The 26,956-nt window shown below is 41.5% G+C and overlaps 1 protein-coding gene across 2 annotated transcripts; it reads left to right on the forward strand.

The window, feature by feature from the left end:
• The first annotated feature begins 1,207 nt into the window (after positions 1-1,207).
• Positions 1,208-26,385, forward strand: LOC311040873 (glycerol kinase). Of its 2 annotated transcripts, XM_084051245.1 has the most exons (21): positions 1,208-1,477; positions 4,632-4,705; positions 4,852-4,958; positions 5,923-6,000; positions 7,236-7,315; positions 8,424-8,561; positions 9,008-9,117; positions 9,304-9,370; positions 11,037-11,054; positions 14,282-14,317; positions 14,440-14,507; positions 15,188-15,230; positions 16,799-16,879; positions 17,160-17,238; positions 18,001-18,097; positions 18,664-18,748; positions 19,392-19,512; positions 20,068-20,211; positions 21,931-22,017; positions 22,588-22,677; positions 23,861-26,385. In XM_084051245.1, exons 1-21 carry the CDS (start codon positions 1,385-1,387, stop codon positions 23,869-23,871), a joined length of 1,707 nt encoding a protein of 568 aa, XP_083907371.1. In that variant the 5' UTR covers positions 1,208-1,384; the 3' UTR covers positions 23,872-26,385. The 2 variants fall into 2 exon arrangements, with proteins under 2 accessions (XP_083907371.1, XP_083907372.1); XM_084051246.1 differs by lacking the exon at positions 11,037-11,054.
• Positions 26,386-26,956: the final 571 nt, after the last annotated feature.

A 26,956-nucleotide genomic window follows, 5' to 3' on the forward strand; every position in this document is an offset into this window, starting at 1 on the left:
TTAAAGTACCAAAAGTAAAAGTACTCTTTAAGTTGCATGTTGCAAGTAGTTGCATGTTGCAAGGAGTTGCAAGTAGTTGCATTGGTGTGGACTGGCCTTGAACACAAGTGTCTTTTGTCAGACCCAAAAGAGAAATTAGACGTTTATCTCTGACCCAAACTAGTGAAAATAGCAGATCTACAAGCTTACAACGCGTTTTTAGATTTATTGATGGAAATTAATTTTCAGGTTTTCTTTATGAAATACTTTTGGAAAATGTTGGAATATTTTTCATTAATGAAAAGTTGTGATTTTAGTTTATTTTACTTTAACTTGTATTATTTTATTTCCTCCAGTGCGCTCTCTACAGATCTGGTCAATATAAATTACCATTGATCAGATCTGTAGAGGGCGCAGTGGAGCAAATACAATAATTTCCATCTCGCGGACACATTTTATTTTATGCCCAAAAAGTGTATTATACAGAGAAGGTGTGGTGCGGAGAGGCTTCCCACCCTGGAGAATAGACTTTCAACAACACAAAACAGCCTTTGTTTCGGTGAGTAGCAGTGGCGTACCCACCATAGAGGCAGGGCAGGCGGCCGCCTGCCCAACTAAAATCTAGCCTCCCCTAGAAAATAAAGTAAAAGACTGAAAAACTGGCAGTGAAAAAAATCCAAAGAGAGTAGTGGCCGTCGGACCTTCACGCGGGCAGGCAATCACTACCGTATCCATTCAGCAGAGCGACGTCGCCTATAGTGATGCAAATGTTGCCTTTATCTTCATGGGGTGCCAGGAGTGCCAGGTGTGGGGGTCTGGGCCATCACCCGTAGGCCTACTCACCTGGCATAAAAGGGGCTCTGAGTCTGAGAGCAGCTTGAGCCACCACCGCTGAATAATTGATTGATTCATTGATTATACTTGCATATTGTTTTTATTGTTGTTGTTAACTTGTGTGCCCTGAGATTTCCCCCATTTTCCCCGAGTTTCCCCGAGGGGGGGGGGTAGGTAGAGAAAAAAATCTCGCCTGCCCTAAATGTAATTTCTGGGAACGCCACTGGTGAGTAGCGAAGCAGTTGTGTTTATTTTTTACTAAAGACGGAGACCTGGCACGGCAGTGTCTATGAGCAGAGCAGCGCGCCTGGCAGAGCGTTCTGGACCAGGGCTATCCTTCTGCTGGCTGTATACGTCATCAGTAACAGCCAAATGCGTCACTGCTGACGCACAATGTCCGCGACCTAAATCCAGAGATTTGCCAGCCGCCCTAGTACGTGACATACACACACCGGTGCGTGTGCGTGTGTCAGGTCTGCATGTGTGTGTATTGCACGTGCGTGTCATTGAGCAGCTTTAGCAGCGACGGACTGAGCGCCCGGCGGAGCCGCTGACCCGCTGACCACCGCACATGAACCTCACCATGGCCGCGTCCTCCAACAGAGTTCTGATGGGACCGCTGGTCGCTGCCATCGACCAGGGAACCAGCTCCACTAGATTCCTGGTAAGAGACAACATGCTACTAACTAACTACTCATACTACTAACTAACTACTACTAACTACTACTAGACCAGGGAACCAGCTCCACTAGATTCCTGGTAAGAGACAACATGCTACTAACTAACTACTACTACTAACTAACTACTACTAGACCAGGGAACCAGCTCCACTAGATTCCTGGTAAGAGACACTATACTAACTAACTACTGCTAACTACTACTAGACCAGGGAACCAGCTCCACTAGATTCCTGGTAAGAGACAACATGCTACTAACTAACTACTACTACTAACTAACTACTACTAGACCAGGGAACCAGCTCCACTAGATTCCTGGTAAGAGACACTATACTAACTAACTACTGCTAACTACTACTAGACCAGGGAACCAGCTCCACTAGATTCCTGGTAAGAGACAACATGCTACTAACTAACTACTACTACTAACTAACTACTACTAGACCAGGGAACCAGCTCCACTAGATTCTGGTAGGAGACTTTACAAACGAACTACTAGTACTACTACTACTACTACTACTACTGCTGCTGCTAACTACTACTTGACCAGGGAACCAGCTCCACTAGATTCCTGGTAGGAGACTTTACACACTAACTACTACTACTACTACTACTACTACTTCAACTACTAACCACTGCTGCTAACTAGACCAGGGAACCAATACATTACTGGTATGAGACAATACTACTAACTCTACTACTAGACCAGGGAACCTGCTCCACTAGATTCCTGGTTGGAGACACTACTAACTAACTACTACCACACTAGTAGCCGCAAGCAACTCTAGATCCTATTTTTAATATCTGGAATCTAGAGTTGAAATACCAATCCTTGACAGCCCATGCAGACAAACAGAAAAGTCCCATCTGATCTGATCGTATTAAACAACGTTAAAATCACCAACATTGCAGCTGTACGGAAAGCTTGAATTATCCTCTTTCTGCAACGTCTTTGTTTCATAAAAGTCCACCGCAGACATGTTATGAACTACTAGACCAGGGAACCATGCAGCTCCACCAGATTCCTGGTAGGAGACAGTCCAGTGTCTCTCAAACCATTTTAATTTCAAGGAGTCCCATAACTCTGAGAATGTACAAATGGAACCAAATGGACCCGACCAGGGTCCATTTGGTTCCATTTGTACATTCTCAGAGTTACAGCCCTTTTTAAGGGTCCATTTTGTTCCATTTGTACACTCAGAGTTACAGACCTGTATGGGTCCATTTGGTTCCATTTGTACACTCTTCAGAGTTACAGACCTGTACGGGTCCATTTGGTTCCATTTGTACCCTCTTCAGAGTTGCAGACCTGCAAGGGTCCATTTGGAACCCCCTCAAGGAACTCACATTGGTCCCTGGACCCCACTTTGAGAACCACTGTAATACACAACTAACTACTACTACTCACCCATGTTAAAGGAGTAGTTCACCCCCCCAAAAAATGACTTATTTTCTATCAATTACGCACCCCATGAAGCCTTGAATTCATGGTGTGTGCGTAAGTGATCGAAAATAAGTAATGTTTTGGGGGGTGAACTAACTACCGCTTTAAGACTCAGGTTAGCCTTGGATCAAGGCGGTCATTGGTCATAAATATATGACAGTCTTGGCAGATCTACAAGCTCTTGTGAGCTTGTATATGTGCTATTTACGGCATGCAACATCAGCGTGCAGCTAAAGTATACAATCAGGCTTTATACATACTGGCTGACTGTCAGGGTCACACACACACGAGGTGTGTGTCTGTGTGTGATCAACATTACTACAATGCTATCAGGGTCACACAAGGTGTGTGTGTGTGTGTGTGTGTGTGTGTGTGTGTGTGTGTGTGTGTGTGTGTGTGTGTGTGTGTGTGTGTGTGTGTGTGTGTGTGTGTGTGTGTGTGTGTGTGTGTGTGTGTGTGTGTGTGTGTGTGTGTGTGTGTGTGTGTGTGTGTGTGTGTTCATTTGACACTTGCTTTGGCAATGTAAAACATGTTTTCTCATGGCAATAATGCTCCTGAAAAACTCAATTAAGTGTGTGTGATGAACATGACTACAATACTATGTGTGTACAAGGTGTGTGCGTGATCAGCATTACAATGTTACTGGCAGGGTCCCATGAGGTGACTTAAATGTGGACGAGTGTACTTTGTATTGTTGTACTGTCTGCTCTTACAATCGTAAAAAATGTACATTATGTATGGGTAGCTTTTGGCTATCTTTAACTGATAAATTATACCTGTCACAGGCTTAATTTATCAGTTACATTTAGCTAGGATTACATTGGCACCTGATACTTGGTAACCTTTATTTCAGTGAATCTAATGTTATTTCTACTATCATATTTTTACAGCTGTTTTAGCCAGCAAGCCTATGCAGTTTACCCAGCAACTGCTTTTTGTCTAATATTTTTGTCTAATACATTTAAATATTTATTTGAACGCAGACCTCCATCTGAAAATATGTTGTGCCAGGAACCCCATGCAATATTTATTTAAGTTCTTAAAATGTTTAAAGAATATTCCAAATAATTCAAAAATGTATTTTGAAATAGCAGATATACAAAATATATGTGGTTATACGAACTTGTAGTTCAGCTATTTTCCAATAGTTAAAGTTGTTAAACTGATTTTGATGCAAATATCCTTGAGCAAGACGCTGAACCCGTAATTGCTCCCGATGAGCAGGTTGGTGCCTTGCATGGTTTCCTCCACCATCGGTGTATGAATGTGTGTGTGAATGGGTGAATGTAATGCACAATCTATGTAAAGCACTTTGGATAAAAGTGCTATATATAAATGCACCATTTACAGTATTTGGCCGCAGACCCCCATCTCAAAATATTTTGTAATAGGGACCCCCAGAAGCAAAGATTTGAGTCTAAAATGTTCCATTTAAAAATATATATTCAAATATTTGCACAAATGTTGAAGATGCTTTGGTTCCATTTGTACACTCTGTAAATCTGTAAAACACTCTGTAAATGAAAAAAATGCTGATCTACAACTTCATAGCGTGGAACTCTGTGCCACGCTATGCCTATGAGCTTGTATATCTGCTATTTTTGAAGAGTATAAAAGTGGTTAAACAGATCCGTTCCCGGTTTGAATGGGTTAAACAGTTACACTTAAACCATGTGCCTTTTTTCCATCTTTTGAAGGTGTTCAACTCCAAAACAGCAGAACTGCTCAGCCATCATCAAGTGGAGATCAAACAGAGCTTCCCCAAAGAAGGGTAAGCTGTGACAATACATGGATAGAATGTCAGGCAACATATTAAATGACGAAAGAAAATAAGAAGTATGGTGATTTTACATTAGGGATGGAGTGAAAACATTGATTCACTTAAATGGTGTGATCTGTCGTCTCTGCTTTTCTCAGATGGGTGGAGGAGGACCCCAAAGAGATTCTCAACTCTGTGTACGAATGCATGGAGAGAACGTGTGAGAAACTCACCCAGCTCAACATTGACATCTCCAACATCAAAGGTACAGTATTTGGACCTTAAATTTTAACCATGACGGGAAAGCATCTGTCATTTTTAGATTTTAACCGTTATCTTATACTTTGGCAGTTTGGCTATTCAAAAATAGCAGATATACAAGCTCATAGCGTGGCACTCCATGAGCTTGTAAATCTGCAATTTTTTTGAAAAATTGTGAAAATATTTGAACACATTTTATTTTTAACACAACGGGTGCCAGCGTTTTATTAAAACGGATTACGTCTAACGCCTGGAACAAAAACAAATCTCACGCGAGTCGCCATTGCGGAGTAATCACCCATCGAAAATGACTCGTTTTCCCCAATGTAAAAAGTTAAGGAGATACAGAGGATTTTATCAAGGAGATAGAACGGGAGCGGACGGGGAGCCATGTTTTTTTGGCACGGTGATCCAGCTGTCCCTTCCTTCTCAGAGTCACCGTGGGTGATTCCAGAGCTGCGCTAGCCCCCCCCCCCTTGTGGAAAAAAACAAAAAGACTGATAACACGTTTTATTACCGCGTTTGGCACCTAAGCGCTACTCTTTGAAAACACGTTTTTTACCGTGTTTGGCACCCGATGTGTTAAAGCGAACATTTGTAACTCAAATCTTTGTTTCTGGGGGATTCTACAGAAGTCTTTTAAATCCTAACAGTTTTAAAAGAGAACTTATGTTGCTATAATCAGTGGTTCTCAAACTTTTTCATGTCAAGGGCCACCCACACCCAAAAGGATCTATTTGGCCATGGACCCCCTGGGTCACGAAAACGTTTGAGATTCAGAAGGCAGTTGTAGAATCCGCCTCAGGTCTTAATGGGTTAACAAAGTATACACTACAGGTTTTAATTGGTGAATATGTGTATGTGTTTCTATTCACGTCAAGCTTCCTTTTTAAACAATTTTATTCATTTAAGAAGCACATTCTCCAAACAGCAGCGCTGACCCAGTCTCATTTTTTTCTCTTCTCTAGCTATTGGAGTGACGAACCAGAGAGAGACCACTTTGGTTTGGGACAAAGTGACAGGAGAACCTCTCTACAACGCTATCGGTAAAGTGCCTATGAGTGTCCATATGAGATACCAACATGCTATTGTTTTTCACCCCTGTCCAGAATGGCCTGATATATTCAGTTTCATCACATGCACAGTGTTAAAGGGATAGTTCACCCAAACAAATGAAAGTTGATGACCAGCAGCTGTTCCGGTAGGAGACACAAAGGCCCCGTTTAGACTGCAGTCACATCCAGTCAAATCCGATTTATTTCTCAAATCCGATTTTTTGACCCGACTGTTCACACCGCATTTGCAAGTGACCAGATCACAGATCTGTGTGTTCAGACTGATTTAAACAACGTCAACCCAAAGCCGCCCTGCGTTGTTACCGTGGTAACGACGTAGGCGTCCTGACGTCATGACTTTTATCTCTTTATGTGTTCCTCAAATTCTTTATTTTCCTCTGACACTGCAGATAGGACCTTGTGAACCCATTTTCTGCCATGCCGCGAGATATGTCTTCATATATTGCCTTGTTCCTATACATTCCTACAAGTTTCACTTGTACTGAGGCATCCCCCCAAAGTGCTAGGAGACATTGAATATCGTCTGTCCGCTGAATGCCGCTCGCCATTTCTTCTGTAAAACCTAGGCCAATATGCACTATTGTTTTGTTTTCATTACACCCCTTGTGCTCTCGTAAATCTAAATCCAATTCTCACACTCTGTAATGACGTCAGTGGTGCTCGGGTCGCACTGCAAGTGACGCTTTGGACAGTTTGATATGCGGCTTGGGTGGTTAGATCAGGTTACTGCCTTCAGACTGAGACGCATCTTTAGAAATCAGATTTTAAACAACCTTTGAATGTGGCTCAGGTCGGATTTGTAAAAATCGGATTCTATGTGACCTGTCTCTGTTCAGACTACATAAAACAGATCGGATTCCAATCTGGATATGGCATAGATCTGATTCAGGCTAGATTCAGGCTGGATTTGGTTGCCAGTGTAAATGGGGCCAAAGAGTCTCCTTTCTGTCTCCTACCGGCACCGCTGCCGGTCATCAAATTATTGTCTTAGGAATGCGACAAAAACAAAAAAATATCCATGAATTCAAGTCTCCATGGGGTGACATATCGAAAAAGACGAGACATTTGATACGGGCTGCCCCAAGCAAAGAAGAATACAATAATGATGATGAAATAAAACAGAAGTGGTAAAACAGCATCACTCATTCACTCACAAACACAAAGTTGCGTCTCTTTTGCAATAAATATTTTGATTTTTCTTTCAGTGTGGTTGGACATGCGGACCCAGTCGACGGTGGAGCGACTCATCAGCAAAACCCCCGGTAGAAATATGAACCACCTCAAGGTCAGTCGCTATCATGTTTCACTTCCTGAGATTCAGTGAAGGGGCTTGAATAATCTGTAATAGTATAACAATAATGAACTTTAAAGCAGCTCTATTTAACCTTTTAACAACTATATAGCATATTATGTCGCATAAAATTATAAAGTAATTTTTTTTAAGCAATAACAAACATATTTCCATAAATGTATAGACTCAAGGGGGTCCCTGCTAGCGGCTTGACTGTATCACTATGTATAGGGGGGGACAATGAGTTTCATCCGGACTTTCAAGCTCCAGTGTCGCACAGGGGGGGTCCGCAGGTGGTCGTTGGTCTGAGTTTGTTTCCCCCCCCACGTGTGTCTGTGTAAAACCAAATTGTGCACGAGCAGACAGGCACGGGCATGGAGCTTACCAAAGCGTCATTCACTGCTAGTTCCTCCAAAGCCACGGCCATTCAGACAAAACAGTCAAGGATAGAGTGTCACGTCACTTGTGTGACTGAGCAGGGATGCAGAGAATCTTGGGTAATGAAGGCAAAGGCTGCCATCTTATTTGTGTATTTGTATTTTAAGTGGCCACTGATACCCGAAACTACATAGTGCTTTTTGAAGCAACTTTTGATAACATAATGTACTGTAAACATTTAATGAAACGAAGGGGGACAAGAATACATGTGAGCATTTTACCTTTTCCCGCATATCTTATCCAAAAAGTATCCTCGACACAAACAGATTTCTGCAATTTTGTTGGAAAAGAAAATGTAAGCGACGTGTTGAAACAAACGATTACATCGCTGATTCAGTCAGCCTGTGCCATGTTTTCTCACTCAACACCCGACCACAGGTGTCAGTACTGCTGCAACTTCCTGCGATGACTAAACATGGCACAGGCAATATGTAGAATTATTATAAGCATAATTCTACGTATTGTGCTAATTGTTTAGCAACCAGAGCTCTAGTGTGGGGAACGCCTTTCATGCTGTTTCACTAAACTCGCAGAGTAGAACCTGGCCTGACAAAAATAGTTGTCGCAAGATTTTATTTTGCTTTAATCTATGATTGCTACATTTATAATTATAATGATATTTTTTATAATTATTTAAAATAAATCTGGTGTTCTTTCCCTGCAGCATAAGACAGGTCTTCCCATCAGCACATACTTCAGCGCTGTGAAGCTGCGTTGGCTAATGGACAACGTGGAAGAGGTCCAGGAGGCGATCCGGTCTCAACGCGCCATGTTTGGTACCATCGACTCCTGGCTCATCTGGGTAAGACTCGGCAATGCTACTGCCACAAGCGCCCTTGAGCAAGGCACTGAACTCCACAGTTGCTCAAGTGGCAATGCTCTGTGACTACATGTATGTAGAGCTACAAGTATGATGTACAGTATGTATGTATGTAGGCCTGTGACAGCTATTACATAATGGCCTGGTTGAAATTATTTGAGATAATCAGAATTATTTCCATGTTGAGACATTTTCATACATTTTCATTCACCCACTTCTTTACACATGTAAACTTCTGACCTCAGAACCTCTGACTATGGTGCTGACTATTCAGCTGAATATGGTGCTGACTATGGTATTGACTATGTAGCTGACTAATGTGCTGACTATTCAGCTGACTATTCAAGCTGAATATGGTGCTAGTAGTATGGTGCTGACTATGGTGCTGACATCTGAAAATAAAGAGGATTGTGACTGTGATTCTGCAGTGCCTGACAGGTGGGAAGTCCAGTGGAGTTCACTGCACTGATGTAACAAACGCCAGCAGAACCATGCTCTTCAACATTCACACTATGGACTGGGACCCAGACCTGTGCAAGTATGTTCACCATAGGAATAGTACCTGTACAACTTCTACTGTTACTATTGCTGTTACTACAATTACACTACTACTACTATAACTAATACTTATACTACTACTGTTACCATTTGTTTTCACACATGTGGAACAACGTGTTACTGTCATGTTTTGTAATATCTCCTTGTCTTTCGCAATGACCTACAGATACTTTGATATTCCAATGGAGATATTGCCAAAAGTGAGGAGTTCCTCAGAAATATACGGTTTAATGGTAAGTCTGGCGACAATTTCCTTTTTGAAGTTAAAGCAAAATGTGTTTCAAAAGTTCTAGGTGATGGTAGTCGTGTTCTTAGTGTGTTTGTATTTTGTTAAACCTAGTCACCTACTGTCCCTGTTTAAGCACCATATATTTTGTTTTAAATTTATGCTTCAGTTACATTTTGCAAATGGTGTATATGTCATGGAAGGATTCTTATCATCTCTACGTCTTAGTGAAAATAAAATAAACACCATGCTTGACAGAAGCGAGGTGAACATGCATACAGTAGAGTAGATCTTAATCATAGTCAAATATTTCACCATCGTAATGACATACTGCTGTGTACGTGAGTCTTGTTTTGTTGAGGAAAAACTTAAAATGTCTGTGTAGTCTCTCAAGCCAGCCTATCACTTTCACAATCTTCAAATGCTCCAGAGACTGTACTAATTCCAACCGATTAACCCTTAGGTCGATTCTACAAATGCCCTCTAAATCAGTAGTTCTCACGCTTTCAAGATTTTTTTTCTGAATTATGGACAGGTAGGCGGAATCATTTGAAAGTTGTGGGAGTCAACACGCCTTGGCTTGAGAGACAGGCTGCTCAGAGTATAACAGTTAGGGGTGTAACGATTTTAACGATACGATACGCATCACGATACATGGTTGACGATACGATACATGGACGATATTGGTTAATTCATGGCAATACGATACGATTCAATGAAAAAATCGAATTAAAATCGATACAGTAACTATTTAGCAAAGAAATTAAATCTGTGGATAGCGCAGGTGTTTTAAGGGAAACATTTATTATTATGGATATAAATAAGTAAATACAGTGATTCTCTGGCAAATACATGGACATTGTATTTTGAACACATATGGACAAACCCACACATTGACATGAACACAGAGAATACACACATTTATCGATAGACTAAGTGTAGCTATGAATTGAAAAGGAATTAAACCCCTTTTTGTTTTGTTTGTCTTCTTAAAATAGCTAAATACAGCGCACAAGTTCTTATTATCGATACAATCGATTATTTGCATTACGATAAATCAAATCGATGCAGTTACTGTATCCTTACACCCCTAATAACAGTGAATTTGTTTGTGTTACCATGTGTGCTCTAAACCAGTGGTTCTCTACCTTTTCAGGCTCCGACCCCCCCCCCCCCCCCCCAAATAATCATATTTGATCTTGGGACCCCCCACCCTGACAAGCACTTGGCTTGTAGGAGTAGAGGCATTCCATTTAGTTTGACTCTGTTCCACAGATAAATATTGTGAAAATCTACAAGCTCCCAACACAAGGCGTTGTGAGCTTGTAGATCGTCTATTTTCAACTGTTTTGCCTCTTTCTTATATTATTTGACAATTTGGCCAATGTTTGACCAGTTTTTATAGTATATTTTGTTGATTACTTTTGATGCAGTAATGGTCTTTTTTCTTTCTTTCTTTTTTTGAATATTAAAAAGTCCTTGAATTGTGCACTTAACTGTTATCTGGGGACCCCCCCAAAAAATATCATTTGGTGACCCCCCCGGGGGTCTCGACCCACAGGTTGAGAACCACTGCTCTAAGCCGTCTTCAAGTGCATGATGGGTTGTTTGAGGAGTCGTTGTAGGCATTTTACTTTTGTGTGTACCATGTCTGTCTCCTTTCTCACTGGTAGAAAATATGTTCTAGCCGGGTAAGTAATAACCACCTCCCGTGACCCTCCTCCTTACCAACGCAAGCCTAACCTGCCCTAACTCGCTTCTCTGAGGCCAAAGCAACAAGCCAATCACAACAGTGCATTTCCAAAAGCCTGAAACCCTGCGGCTTCTATTTCAGTGGTTCTCAAACTTTTTCATGTCAAGGACCCCCAAAATGACATGTATTTGACTGCGGACCCCCCACATCTCAAACATATTTTGTGCCAGGGATTTTTCAAAAATAGCAGATCTACAAGGTCATTGCCGCGCTATGAGCTTGTATATCTGCTATTTTTGAATAGCCAAAGTTAAAGGGGTTAAATGATTGTGACGCTATATGAACCCCCCCCCCCCCCCCCCCCCCAAGGACCCCTTTGAGAACCAATGATCTATTTACTAACAGCAAAGTGGGGCGTGATGGAATTGTGAACCCTATACACTTGGTTGACCAGGGTCTCCCAGGCGTCTATTCTTGGTCCGCTTCTGGTTTTCCCTGTACACCACGCGTTGCGAGTTTGTAGATCGGCTATTTTCGCAGAATGTTCGCCTAATTATGACATGCCCTGAGTACGGATGTCAGTGTTAAAGTGGTTTTAAAAGGACCGGCTTACTGATCAGCAAACCAGAATTACAACCCTCAGAGACTCTTCGTATAGTTAACGTTGCACGTTCTCATCAATGATGAGAGTGCTTCTATCGCCACAACCGTTATTTATACAGCAGCATTTGGTAATTATATTTGGCTCGGAAGTGGCTATTAGTGCTGTAAGCCAAATACACAGCATGGGTATAGACGAAACCATAGAGCGCTCCCCTGGCGCAATCATAACCGCGGTGTCAGAATGCACACCGCTGCAGGAGTCTGACACCGCAGCGCTCTGTGGATTCGTCTATAGACAGCACAATGGATAGAGAGAGAGGCCGTCTTAAGAATCAGAGGGTCCCTCGATCGCCCCTTGGTCCTGGTCGATGTGTTGGAAGTGTCTCTGAGCGAGACGCTTAACCCCTAACTGCTCTCCGTGCACTGTATTAATAGCGCCCTAATAGTTAGGATGGCTTAAGTGTGCATAATGTGAAATGTCCCCTTTTCCCTTACCACCATTAGTATGCGTAGGTAGTATGTATGTATACATTTGTTATATACTGTATGTAAGTATGTATCAAAGTTGGTTTGCCTTTCATATGCGGAGTAGGGCTTCCCCTTGGGTTGATGTTTGGCTTCCCACGTGGGAGACCCAGGTTTGAATCGCCGCTATAGCATGTTTTCACGTGCCCAGTATAAAATCCCCCTCTTATTGGAAATGTGCTGGATGGCCATTGGCCATCATCACCTCACGTTGCGCCTGTCTCAGACTTGCAGCATGCTACTCGGCTATACCACACTCCACAGCCTGCCTGGCAGATTATCTCTCCCACATAGACACACCAAAAATCTCTTCACTCTTGGGCAAAGTTTATTACTATTATGATAATGATAAGTATTGTTACATTGTGGCTCTGCAGGATTCTAGCCGACTATAAGAGGATCTGTCTGTGTGTCTGTCTTTATACCTTTTTTTTTGCATTTTTATTACGGAACACAAAGGGGCTCTAAAATGTTTAAGTCATATGTCATAGATTTCGTCTCTGTCGGGTGGAAACCTCCAAAACTATTACTTTTCAGGATTCAAATAAAAAAAATGGCAATAGTAGCAGTCTACAAGCTCAAAGCGTGTCGCTTCGTGCTGTGTTTCGAGCTTGCAGATCTGCTATTTGTTCAATATAGGTCAATCAAAATATAGATCAAATAGGGCGCTAATTTACGAAATAATAATAAAATAATAAGTTAAAATATGGAGACAGGAGCCGTCTGCGCCCGACAGCATTAAGTCAGAGATCCACACTGGGGCCGCGTGGTTTCCATGTGGATCCCCGAGATCCATATGATTCTTTTGAATTTTATTTTTATGTAAAGCATCTTTATTCATTTTGTGTTTTAACAAGGCATAATACATTATGTAACATAGCCCTGTGTTTACACAACAAAACGGTATACATTTTTCATTTCCCTCTATCAGCAACCATCAGCCACTGGCGTAGTGTGGTGGTGTTTACCTGCAGAAACACATTGTCCTCTCAGTGTATTTTTGTGTTTTCACTGTTTGTTTTGGTAAAACAAAAACGTCCCCGTCTACCAAAACGAATATTGAAAACGCCAAAATACAGCACACTACTACTGCTACACTACTCTAGTGGCTGATAACTGCTGGTATTATGGGAAAAATTATTGATTTTTTTTTATTGAAAACACCAAAATGCAGCGAGAGGGCAGTGTGTTTCTGCATGTAAACACAGGGCAAAGTTACATACTATGCCTTTAATGAATTGTCACCACAGCTGCACCCTGGTGCATGTTGTTCTGAACAGAGGTGGACATTTTAAACCATGCACTGACTGACCCAGACCTGGCTGTCAGTGTCATTGTTAAACTGACCCAGACCTGTCAGTGTCATTGTCTCCGTTTGGGAGTCGAGGAGGAGTGAAGACATTTGATCTATGCAAGTTCACAGCCCCCCCCCCCCACCACCACCACCACTGAGTCGACATCGCTAGAATATCTTTTATGTTCAAAAGGTTACAGTAGATTTATTTGACATACACATGGCTAAAAATTCGTAGTTCGCTTTCTGGCTTTTGTGTGGTTCAATATTGTGTACAGTTAACCTTTTTGTCTCACCCATTATGTCGGTAAGACTTTAGGGGTTGCATTACCTGTCTGTCTGTCTGTCTGTCTGTCTGTCTGTCTGTCTGTCTGTCTGTCTGTCTGTGGTGCCCAGAACATGTTGATGTTTTCTGTCTCGCTCCTCTGTGGCACGAGACATATCTGGTGTCAGCCTAGTTTTTTTTTTTTTTTGTTCTTGTTCCCAAAGCAGTGTCCACAATCACGTGGGAAAAAAGCATGAAAGTTGATTCTTAGAGATGAACATAAAACAATATGATGACGTTATCACTATTGTTTGTGTCATCTGAGACTTGTTTGAACAAGTCTGAAAGTCTGTTTAATTTCAAGTTTGTATTGTGCTGCATAAGAAAACAAGGAAATTAAATAAGCAAACCAAAGGATGAACCCATAGTGCTAAAAGAAATACATTCTGAAAAGATGCTACATGTCCAAATCTGTTAAGTTGATACAGAAAAAGTCCTATTGTTCAACTTAATCTTAGTTTAACTTATCTTTTGACAGAAATCGGGTGCTCTCACAGGTATACCTATTTCAGGGGTAAGTACATTTATTTATTTTTAATAAGTCTGATTAACATCAACTCCATGTTTTTGCTTTCTGCGTCGCCAGCGACCGCCAGTTGCTCCATCCAATCATTTGCTTGTATTTGTCAAACACAGTGTCTCGGGGACCAATCAGCAGCGCTCGTTGGACAGATGTGCTTTCAGGACGGACAGGCCAAAAACACGTAAGAAGTCTTTTTTTTTTTTTACGTGTCTCTATTTGCAGTTTACACTCTACGTACAGTATGTGACCATTATTTACCCTGCCGTTTGACATGGGCATGGGTTCCCAAACATTTTAGTGCTGTAACCCCCTCACAAGATAATCATATTTGTGAAGTGGGGACCCCCCACCCTGACAAGCACTTGGAATTGTAGGAGTTGAGGCATTACATTTAGTTTGACTCGGTTCCACAGATACATAGTGTGAAAATAGCCGATCTACAAGCTCACAACGCCTTGCAATTGCAATTTGCCCAAAGTTTGTCATTTTTTCAATAGTATAGTTTGTTAGTTACTTTTGACGTAGTAATACTGTACCTCTGTTAGAGGTATAAAAAAGGTTAAGCTTAAAAGTCCTTTCATTGTCACTTTAGAAATGTGCAGATACCCTGTATACACTTATACTGTATGTTGGTTTGTTTACTGTTGAGTGAAAAAACAATATCATCTGGGTCCCCCCAAAATCATACGGCTATTCTTGACGTGTGTTGGCCTATTTTTGCTGAACGTTCTATTTTCCCTGAATGTTCTTTTAGGTTTGCCAAATGTTCGCCTGCGAAGCCTGACATGCCCAGGCTTCGCGTAGTTAACTGTGCTCTGTGGTGTATAAAACAAATGAACCTCTGCTTACTGTGGCTTTCAGGTATGGAACTGGCTGCTTTCTGCTTCTAAACACTGGAACTAAGGTATGTTAGCTGATGCCTTGACTGTCATCCATGTCTTCATACAGCACTACTGCCATCCATGTCTTCAATACAGCACTAGAGTTCTCAACAGGCCTGAAAATTAAAGCCCGGCCTGGGCCGGCCCGAGGCTCGGCCTGGCCCGAACAATTACCATACCTTTAGGCCCGAAAACCCACGAAAATCGAAATTGTGTCATTTTGAGCTTAATGTCCTCAAAGTCACGCATCCAACACGCTTTGAACTGAGCAGATTGGACCTTCCGTTCCAGAGATAATGGCCAAAACATCTTGAAAACGGCCACTTTATCCGATTTTCGATCCCAATTTTCGATTAAGTTTTGGCCATTGTCGCCCGTTTCTCTTTAACACATTGACTGCCTAGAACGAGTTAACTCGTTTTTAGCTTTTCATCACTTGCTTGCCAAGATCGAATTAACTCGTTTTTATTTTTTTTTATTTTTATTTGACCCAAAGACCAAGGAGATATGATTTTTCGAAAATCTAGACTCTCATCCACTTCCTTGTTAACTTAAAACTTTAAAATTGTGTATCTCGGCTCCTGAGTACTTTTTTTTTTTTTCATTGAAAAATCTCTGGCATGAATAATAATTGGCAGTGAAAATAATTCAGGCAGTCAATGCGTTAATAACACAGGCTAGGAATACCTGAGGAAAGTTCACTTTGAGCTGCATCCAACACATCCACTGCTATTTCGTCAGCCTTACCGTTAGGCCGCTAGGGGCAGTTGAAATTTCTTTTTTGGGGGTAATAGATCTTCTTTTCTTTTTTTTTCTCCTTTTTTCACGGAACCCGAGGCTCGGCCCGGCCCGACTAATTAGCATCGATATTGGGCCCCGCCCGAAAACCTTGGGTCAGGTCGGGCAGAAATTGATAACTCTATACAGCACTGCTGTATCTCAAGTTAGTCTCAAGTTATCATGTAGCATTTTACACTGGCTTTTCACAGACAACAAACAGAAACAAACAGGAAAAAAAATATATTTGTTATAGTTCTTGTACTACTACATAATGCTCTTACATGCCTGGAAGTACCTACTTTTTGGTGCGATTTTCATAATTTCTTGCTCATTACTGTAGGAATATTTATATGTAGGACATTATGTAGGAACAGTAGAGTTCCTGCTGGTATTACTTACAGACTTCACATTTCTTTGTTCAAGCCCATTCAATCCCGGGACGCATCTGTCATTTTTAGATTTCTTTGGCTATTCAGAAATAGCAGATCTACAAGCTCATAGCTCATATTTTTTTTAAAGCGAACATTTGTAACTCAAATCTTTGCTTTTGGGGGTCCCTGGAACAAACTATTTTACAAATGTTTGCTTTAAAAAATATATATTCAAAGATTTGCACAAATGTTCACGATAAAAAAAAAAGAAATGCAGATCAACAAGCTCATAGCGTGGCACCGAGTGCCGCGCTATGAGCTTGTATATCTATTTTTGAATAGCCAAAGAAATCTAAAATGACAGAGATGCGTTCCCGGATTGAATGGGTTAGAGTGACTTTAACTTAATTTGTTGTTGTGTCTTTTTGTGGGCTTTGCAGCCTGTGATGTCCGACCATGGACTGTTGACCACTGTGGCCTACAAGCTCGGCCGAGACAAACCTGCCTGCTATGCACTGGAGGTACCTGACATCCATATGGCCTTCATTAGACTGACCCGGAGGTTCTCAATCTTTTTCATACCAAGGAACGCCTAACCCTGAAATGTGTATTTATTTGGCCATGGACCCCCCCAATCTGAAAATATTTTGTGCCAATGAGGACCCCCATAAGAGAAAAATGATTCCATATTTTTTCACAATTCTTAAATTGTTCCTCAAAGCTCACAACGTGTCGCAATGCGACGTGTCGTCGTGAGCTTGTAGATCGGCTATTTTCACCATTTATTCTTTGTTTCCCCAGGGCTCTGTGGCCATCGCAGGAGCTGTGGTTCGATGGCTGCAAGACAACCTGGGCATCATTCAGAGCTCTCCTGAGCTGGGTATGTCTCTTCTACTACTAAAGTTAATGTTGTGCACAAACAATGTTACTTATTCACGACCATTACTCTACAACAGTGGTTCTCAAACTTTTTCATGTCAAGGACCCCCTAATTGACACTTATTACCCCGCGGACCCCCATTTGAAAAGATAAGCCAGGGACCCCAATAAGAGAAGGTTTTTACGGCTCTCTAGCAGTGATTCTCAACCATTTTAATTTCAAGGACCCCCAGTTTGACATGCATTAAGCTACGGACCCCCATTTAATGGCATTTATACCTCTGGGACCCCAATTCACATTGTAAAACCAATGTTAATTTAACTCTGAGAGTGTACAAATCGGGTCCATTTGGTTCCATTTGTACACTCTCAGAGTTACAGACCCATAAGGGTCCATTTGGTTCCTGTCCATCATTTAGCTGGGGACCCCCTGGAACCCCCTCAAGTACCCCTGGGGGTCCCCGGACCCCACTTTGAGAACCAATGCTCTACAACTATGTCTAATGCCTGACAGCCTGTTAACCACTTAAGCCGTATTGTATACTTAGGCTAGGTGACGCGTGTGAGCTTGTAGATCGGCTATTTTCTAAATATTTTGAAAGTTGTGGTTAAATGTAGAACATTTTTGACACTTTTTGTACATTTGCCCATGACATGCCCAAAATGGGGATGAGGATTAATGTGGCCGACAACAGACCCAACAACCAGTTGTCAACCTGTGTCACCAATTGTGTCTTTCTTTCTTTTTGTCTTCCACATGTAGAGAAACTGGCTGCATCGGTAGGAACGTCCTACGGCTGTTATTTTGTTCCGGCGTTCTCCGGGTTGTACGCCCCCTACTGGGAACCCAGTGCAAGAGGGTAAGGCCTGCATCCCATTCATTCACATACAGTACACCATGAGAAGGTCTCTGTCTATTTCAGAAGCATGGCATAATCCAGTTAGCTGTTTTACAAAGGATGCATAAATAATTCTTGTGCATTCATGTGCGCCCTTTTTAAATATGTATTGCCGTCTATCTTGGTCTCTATTCTCTCTACTCCATCTCACCCTGATGGTCTCAGATATTTTATAAAAAGCAAGATTAAAGGGCGAGACCACTTTGGTAGAGGTTTGGGTTGTGTAGTTACTTTGCCATGATGTAACTCCTGGACAAGAAAAATAAAATAATTGCTCCATTCATTAGACATTGCTAATTCAAAATATGCTCCTCATTGTGCGGTGAAACAGCTCTCAAAGTCACTCTTTTAGCACATAAACGAATGCAAACAAAGTTGATTCAGACAATATAGAACATCACCAAACCCAGTACTGTTTGTTATAGATATCTAGATATTTACTCGCGTCCCATAAACATTTTTGGGGAAACGGTGCTTTGATCCCTGTGTCTGCTTTGTCTCTCCCTCTCTCTCTCTCACTCTCTCAGGATTATATGTGGTTTAACTCAGTTCACAAACAGGAGCCATGTAGCCTTTGCAGCACTAGAAGCCGTTTGCTTCCAGACACGAGAGGCAAGTTGTCTCTTTCTACATGCATATCTTTACTATTTCACATACTGTTGACATACTCTCACAAGATACAGGCTATAATGTGGGGGTTCCCTCTGAATCGGATGTTACTGTGCGCTTGGAGAGCACCTTGAAGGCAGTGGTGGAAAAAGTATATTTTACTAAGTAAAAGTAGCAATACGAAATACTGTTTCAAGTAAAAGGCCTGTGTTCAAAATCTTACTTGAGTTAAAGTACAAAAGTATTGGCCTCAAAATATACTTAAAGTACCAAAAGTAAAAGTACTAAAATGTTTGAAAATAGCAGATTTACAAACTCACGTGAGCATTCGGCTATTTTCATAGCCTATGCATTAAATTGGGCTAAAGTGGTTAATGTGTGTTTCATAATATAATAATTTATATCTGCAAAGTGACTAGTAACTAAAGTTTTCAAATTATTGTAGTGGAGTGAAAGTACAATATTTGCCTCTGAGATGTAGTGAGGTAGAATTATTGAAAATTGGAAATGCTCCAGTAAAGTAAAAGTGCCTCAAAATTGTACTTGAGTAAATGTACTTTACACCACTGCTTGAAGGTAGGTCAATTTGACTTCTGAAAACCTCTTATTCCGGGCTTTGTGTTTGTGTGTGTGTGTGTGTGTGCAGATTCTGGATGCCATGAACCAGGACAGTGGAATTCCTCTGACTCAGCTGCAGGTGGACGGAGGAATGACTTCCAACAGGCTGCTGATGCAGCTGCAGGCTGACATCCTCTGCATCCCTGTTGGTAAGAGATGATGATCACGATGATAAAGACATTGATAACGTAGATGCTGGTAATGAAAATGATAATGAAGGTGTTCATATAACAATCATAGTGCCGTCGGGGACGCTGTGGACGCTGGGGGCGTGTTCTCTCCTCCGCGTCATCAGTGCCCATACCCTAGGGAGGGGTGGCCGAAAGGGCCTTTCTGTGTGGAGTTTGCATGTTTTCCCCGTGTCCGTACCCTCACAAAAAACATGCAGTATTCCTGGTCTCTATACCGCTTCCCCCTGGTCAGCCGGGGCGCCTGATGGAGGGGAAAGGAACTGGGTGGAATAACTTGTTCCTTCCACACACTACGTCCTAGCGGGGAAACTCTCCTCTGTCAGGTGATAAGAAGCGGCCTGCTCACTCCTCATGCATTGAAGGAAGCATGAGCTCAGTTCGGGGCTCTCCTCAGGCTGGAGAATAGCACCCAGGAAAAAATTGTGGGATGAAAAACTAAGTTATTGTGTATTGTATATTGATTGTATATTGATTATGGTGATAATGAAGGCGATGATGATCATGTGTTCTCAGTGAAGCCGTCCATGCCCGAGACCACGGCTCTGGGAGCAGCCATGGCGGCGGGGGCCGCCGAAGGCGTCAGCGTGTGGAGCCTCGACCCCGAGGACCTGAGCGAGGTCACCTCCGAGAAGTTTGAGCCGCAGATCAACCCTGAAGGTATGATGTGCCAGTTGTCAGCTACATTTGGATCCATTGGAACACAGATTGTTTTTTAAGTAACGGTTTGGACGTACGGTACAAAGGTCACATGGTTTCCACCCGACAGTGACGGTATGTAACTGAATGTCTCTAAAAATGTCATTGATATAAACTCTATTGAAGGAATGTGTCATGGCTTTGGATAAAAAAAAACTAGAACCTAGATATTCCTCAATATTAACCCGTGTCATTTTAGGTTTTCTTTTAGCTATAACCACTATTTTATATTTTAGGCTATTCAAAAATAGCAAATCTACAAGCTCATAGTGCGGCCGCGCTATGGGCTTGTAGTTCTGCTATTTTTGTTTTGAAAATTTGTGCAAATCTTTGTATATGTTTTTTAAAGCGAATATTTTTAACTCAAATCTTTGCTTCTGGGGATTCTACAAATGTCTTCTAAATCCTAACAGTGTACATATGTTGCTATAATATCAGCGGTTCTCAAACTTTTTTCATGTCAAGGACCACCCAAAATGATATGCATTTGTCCGCGTTTTACCTTTACATACTGAATTCTGTCAGTGAGGAACTTAAGATAAAACTGAATAACAAAAGGATTAATGTGTAACTGAACCATTTTAGTGAGGAGCAAGTCCGGCTGTATTGTGTTGAAAGCAGAAGAAAAATCTAGGAAAAGTCCTCTAGCATAGGATTTTGGTTTGTCAAGATGTTTAGAGATGACGTGAACCAATGCGACAACTGCATCCTCTGTACTACGACCCTGCTTGTAAGCGAATTGAAATGGGTCCTGTGAGTTAAATATGGCATTGTTGAGATGATGAACCATAATTTTTTCCAGAGCTTTCATGATAACAGATGTGAGTGCTATTGGTCTATAATCATTGTGTTCTTTAGGGTTTGGCTTTTTTGGCAGTGGTTTTATGTGAGCGGTCAACCAAGCCTGTGGTATAGTATGTGGATTATCAACAATGTGCTGAAAAATGGGCTGCCAGACAGGGGCCAATTCTGTGGCAAAATCCTTCAGAATAAGGGGGCTTATTAGGTCGGGACCAGGGGCTTTTTTTGCGTTTAAACGCTGAAATATGCGCCTGGTTTCCTCCTCACTGACAGTGATTCTATCCCCACTAGAGGGCACCAACGCATCAATTAAATCTATACCTTTATCTAGACCATCGTTTACAGACTCAAAGCGAGAGAAAAAGCTGTTTAAATCATTTGCAAACACCAGTTCGTTGTCCGTCACAATTGGCTTATTGGAAGGAGACATACCGGTCATACTTTTCATAGTGTCCCAGAGTCTTTTAGGGTTATTTGCTTGAAATGAATCCTCTAAACGCTTCCTATGAGCCTGTTTCGCCTCCCCAATTTTCTTCTTTAGGTTCTTGTCCAAACTCTTAAGTTTGGCCAAGTCCTTGTTCTTAAACGCAGCTTTCCTGTCGTTAATCTCGATTTTAATGTCTCTGGTCACATACAGTGAGCTTGTAGATCTGCTATTTTTGAATAGCCAAAGAAATCTAAAGCGACACGGAAGTGTTCCCAGATTTTCTAGAAGTTCTAGATTATCAGCCCCCTCTTACTTTTCTTTTTATTTCTGGAAACAACAAAAAAATGAGCTTGTACAAAAACAAATTTTACCCTCCGTTTTACTGTAATGTGACAATAAAGATGATTCTGATTCTGAAGCAACAATAACATGCATGTGTGTGTTTTGCGTAGAGAGTGAGTTTCGCTACGCGCGATGGAAGAAAGCAGTCCAGAAGGCCATGAACTGGGAGACGACGGAGCCTGTCGGTAACGTAAACGGTAGGTGTCCCAAAACCTGGTCCATATATTTCATTGAACGGGGGGGGGGGGGGATAACCCCTATCTACACCAAATCTACACCAAACCTCTTTGCCAGAAATAGACGATCTACAAGCTCACGACACGTTGTGAGCTTGTAGATTGTCTATTTTCGGCATTTCGGCATATGACACCTGATAAGGAGAAGCTCAGGTTTGCAGTAATCAAAGCGGTAACAAAGTAACCAGAGTTATAAACACTATGGGAACATTTAGCACCAATTCCAAACACTGGTTGTGTGTGTGAGTGATTGATTTATTGCTTGAATACTTCCTTAATGTGCTTGTTAACATCACAGGTAGTACCGTCAAAGGATAACACGAAAGGCCCCTGGGGGCTTGTTTTCTTTGTGGTCTATTGTACTCAATTCATCAGTAATACTAATACATACAATATCGTTAGGGACGGTCACTTGCCATTGCAGTGTTCTGTGTAAAAATGTACATTTCTGTTCAGGCTACTGTAATTCTTTTGTGTTTTGTATAAAAAACAAATAATGAATGTGTCTCTTGCCGTGGTTCTGTCACCCAGGAGGAGAGAGCAGCATCTTCAGCAGTGCTCCACTTGGCTTCTACATCATGGGCAGCATGATGATGTTAATCGGTGCAAAATACATCGCAGGTCAGTGTCTGCTTCACGTTTGTTTGTTGGATGGACGCGTTTCTAGGCGAAAATGAATGAATGAATGCTATTGGTTGGGACCAGAACGGGCGTGGGGAATGAATGCTATTGGTTGTGTAGCTCGTCAATCAAATCATCACAAGGTGCCGTTTCCACAGAGTAACATGATGCCAAATATACATTATAGAGCACCGAAGTCTGACGTAATTTACACATCCTACCAGGGTCGCGGTTTCCCCACCCCGTTCTGAATTCCCATAGACGTGTTTAATATCGCGTCAAATAAGAACTGTGTTCCAAAAATAAACAAATGACGCCGGCGGTTTTACTCATATGGATATGAAGCATCAACTGACGGTGAGAAAACGCTAGTGTTACTTCCGCCGAATTAGTTAATTTTTTGCCAGAAACGGACAAATATAAGTGACTGACGATCATAAACGATACAGAGCCTCCTCCCTGACAATATCGCCGAGACAGTTTGTTTATTTTTGGACCCCATTTCTTATATGAGACGATTCTAAGACGACCCAATGTTATTCTCCATAGCAAAATTACTTTACGAACCAGGGGATGAACGAGTGACGTCAGGACTTCAGTACTCTATAGTGACGATAACTTGCAAACTCCAGGTGGTGCTATGACTATGATTCGATGATGTTACCAGTACGTGGGTGCAGTTCTGTGACTGCCATCTATAGGAATGCACATCCTAAGCACCTTGTGAATAAAGCACAATGGGCAAGCAAATGTCAACGTGAATTCCTTTTTTCACATGTTGACTGTCAAATTGACATTTATAGAACAGGTAGTTACGACCAAGCAATCTGATTGTTTCAAATAGGCTCTCTACCCGTGCTCAAACGAGCAAGTTTGCAGACGTTGTAGCAAAATCTGGCATTTAAAATGTTTTAATTTCTATTGAATAACTTTATAACAATTGAGCTAACAGTTAAGGTTTCTTGTTCCTCTATGTGTTGTCTTGGAAAAGTTGTCTCTGTCAGGGTTAGGGTTTCCAGGTTTAAAGTAGTTAAGAATCGGTTTACTATAGGCTGCCTAATTGCAGATACCGATGTCCAAAAAGTCAAACAATGTCCAATGTATCGGCCAAACGGAAATATTGGTCAGGCTTTTATATCTCACACATTGTTGACTCTGGGTTTTGTTCTGTCAATCCCATTAGGGAGCAAATAGGTCCAGACCCTTTCCAGAGGCTTCACACAGTGGATTTGGAAGAGAACGAGAGGCCAGTGGAAACGTCCTCTCGTCTCATCACACCACCAACCGACCGTACGGTTGTGCCGTCTTCCGAAACACGCATTCCAGATGAACAGAGGCACGCCGCTGTAAACCCTGCTATTGGTTGGATAATCAGCCTGAACGGTCAGGACTCAAAAGCCAAGATGAGCCTTGGGTAATGGGGCATATGGACAGAACCATTATTTTCTTTCCTTATTTTTTTTTTACCCATTTAAGACCTGAGGCCGATTCTACAAATGCTTTCTAAGTCAGTAGTTCTCAAACTTTTTCATGCCAAGGACCCCCAAATTGATATGTATATATATGGCCGCGGACCCCAATCTGATGATGTTTTGTGCCAGGGACCCCCGGAAGAGAACGCATCTACTATTTAAAAAATAAATAGCAGATGTAGAAGCTCGCAGCGCGGCACGAAGTGACGCGCTGTGTGCTTGTATGTCTGCTATTTTTGAACAGCCAACGCAAAAATCTAAAATGACACAGATGCTTTCCCGGTTTTAATGGGTTAAACCACTTAAACCCTATATACTTTGTTGACTGGGGTCCTCCCAATGGTCTGTACTTTACTTAGTTACCTTTTTTCCCCCTCTATACCAAAATCTCTTCGCCGAAAATAGCCCATCTTCAAGCTCGTTGCGATGTGTGTTGTGAGCTTGTAGATCTGCTATTTTCGTGGAATCTTCAACTATTATGCCATACTCAGAATAGGGACACGAGGGTTCATCAATCATCACGTGGTTATATATGTATATATTGTAATTTCCTCTCTGCGTCAGACAATGTATTATACGCATGGTTGTCTCCATCAGCAGACTAGATGTGAATCCTAGATCTTGTGTGCACTGTCAGATATTTTTTCTTTATTTATAATACTCTACAAGTGTTTATTTTATTATTATTTTGCACTGTTATATGCAGTACAGTGGTTATTAATCATTGTTAATAATTCAGCGTGTAGGCAATGTAATGTGACATTCTTTGAGACGCACACCTTTATGGATTTTTATTTTTTTTATGTTAGAGCACTTTATAGAGTTTTTGTCATAGAGTCATGTTTAAAGAGCGCCAATATTATATTTTGTACGAGTTTAGACGAACACACTGGAAGAAGCTTGACTTAAATTTTGGAAGGAAAATAGTTGTTGACTTGAAAGGATTGACGGGAGGGAAATGTGAAAAGAATATGTTATAGATAATACAGTTTATTGTCTTGTGTGTGTCTTATGTAACAAGCAATTTGATTGTAGATTCCTTTTAGAAATCGGCAATCTACAGTACACTACCAAAAGTATAATGGGACAGTTACAGAGCCTGACAGATTCTTGGGTCTGATACCGATCCTGGACCGAAGAGTCCTGGACTGCCAATTACAAAAAGTGCAACATTTTCAAATCAATTTTAAAAACTCAAGTTTCTGTTTAAGAGCAATTCACTTTTTAGCAAAAACATTATCAAATTCAACTTTTTGATAGATAAAAATAAACATAAACGCGTCTCACTGCTATTTTTGAAAACCTTTGAAAGAGTATAAGACTTTGGCTCCATAAGTACCCATGACATGACGTTAAAACAGTCAATTAATGGCCGACATATCGGTTGGGCTCTAATTCTAACCAAATTGAGACGTATTCCTATTGTTATTTTTGACCATTCTTCAATAAATCAGACTGAGCTAGATGTTGCAATGGGACCTAGAATTATTCAATTGGCAGAAAATCCTAGTTTTCAGCAGTTTTGATGGTGAGTTGAAGTGAGTTGAATGTTGGAATGTTTTTTCTTAGCCTAACATTTGTCACTGTATCACTGCTGTAGTGTAAGCCAACACATTTGAAAGTTGAGTGTTCAGCTTTCTCGAGATTACTTTGCTTTTGTATCGCAGACTACTGTTCCGGAGATTTTCCTGTGTTTTCGTTTTCACCCAAGAATTGCTGGAGCTTTGCAAAGGGAATCTTAACAGGATCCGTCAACCCTGATGAGACTCTTATAAACTACGGTAGGCCATGTAGTCTTTGAAAAGCAGGAAGAAACAACGCTAAATTTCTGTTTTACGACGATTAGCATTCACCTGCTTGTCCCATGTTTGCAGTATTATGTCCCAAGCACATTTTATGTCACAACGGTAAGCTTGCATTTGGGAGATTGTAAGCGACAATGAAAGGCAGCACTTGCATTGTTTACTGTGTGTGTGTACAGTGGGGGGTGGGGAGTGTTTTTTCTTTTTTTTGCTATGTTGACGATATTCTTCCATATGATGTGTTATTGGTTTGTACTGTTTGGACAGTTATTTATTTAATGATCTAGCCACTCTTGTTGAAGTGCCCAAATGACAACATTACAGAGTACAACAAAGGCATGAGGCGGCCTTTATCTATCTGAACAACACTTATGTACAATGCAGGGTTGGGATCCATTTACTTGTCAGTGAATTGAATACAAAGGGAAAAATGTCTCTGTGTGTTTATTTTATTATTATTTGAAAGGATTGCATTGATTGTGATTGACACAACGACCTCATTGCTCAGCTGATGCCAACAATAAGCCACTCTGTCCTACTTATTTACCTGGTCCCCCCCCCCTCTCATTGAGTGTCCATACTGGGCTCCAGAGTGCACCCATTTTGGGCGCGGATGCACCCAAAGAACCTGTCCTGTGCAACTAAAACATTTCATTGGTCGCACCATTGCACCATACATTTAGCAGATCGGTCTGTGTGTGTATGTGTGAGTGCACACATACATTAAATGCATGTGTGCACCCACACATACACACACATAGACAGATCTCCATAACATTTCATCAACACACTAAAAAGGTAGTCTGGAGCCCACTCAGATTTCAGCAGTAACACTCACAGGGTTTCATAGAATTATGTCTGGGTGAAGTATTTATTCAGGCCCTTTTCCTTCTATATGGGTTGAACCCATATACATGGGCATACTGTACATGCCCATGTATGGTAAGACAAGCAGAGTGGGTGGAGGATGAAGCAGTCCATGAGAACATGCAGTACAGTAGTGGG

This window comes from Gymnoscopelus microlampas (assembly GCF_963454915.1).
Source record: "Gymnoscopelus microlampas genome assembly, chromosome: 24".
NCBI lineage: Eukaryota > Metazoa > Chordata > Actinopteri > Myctophiformes > Myctophidae > Gymnoscopelus > Gymnoscopelus microlampas.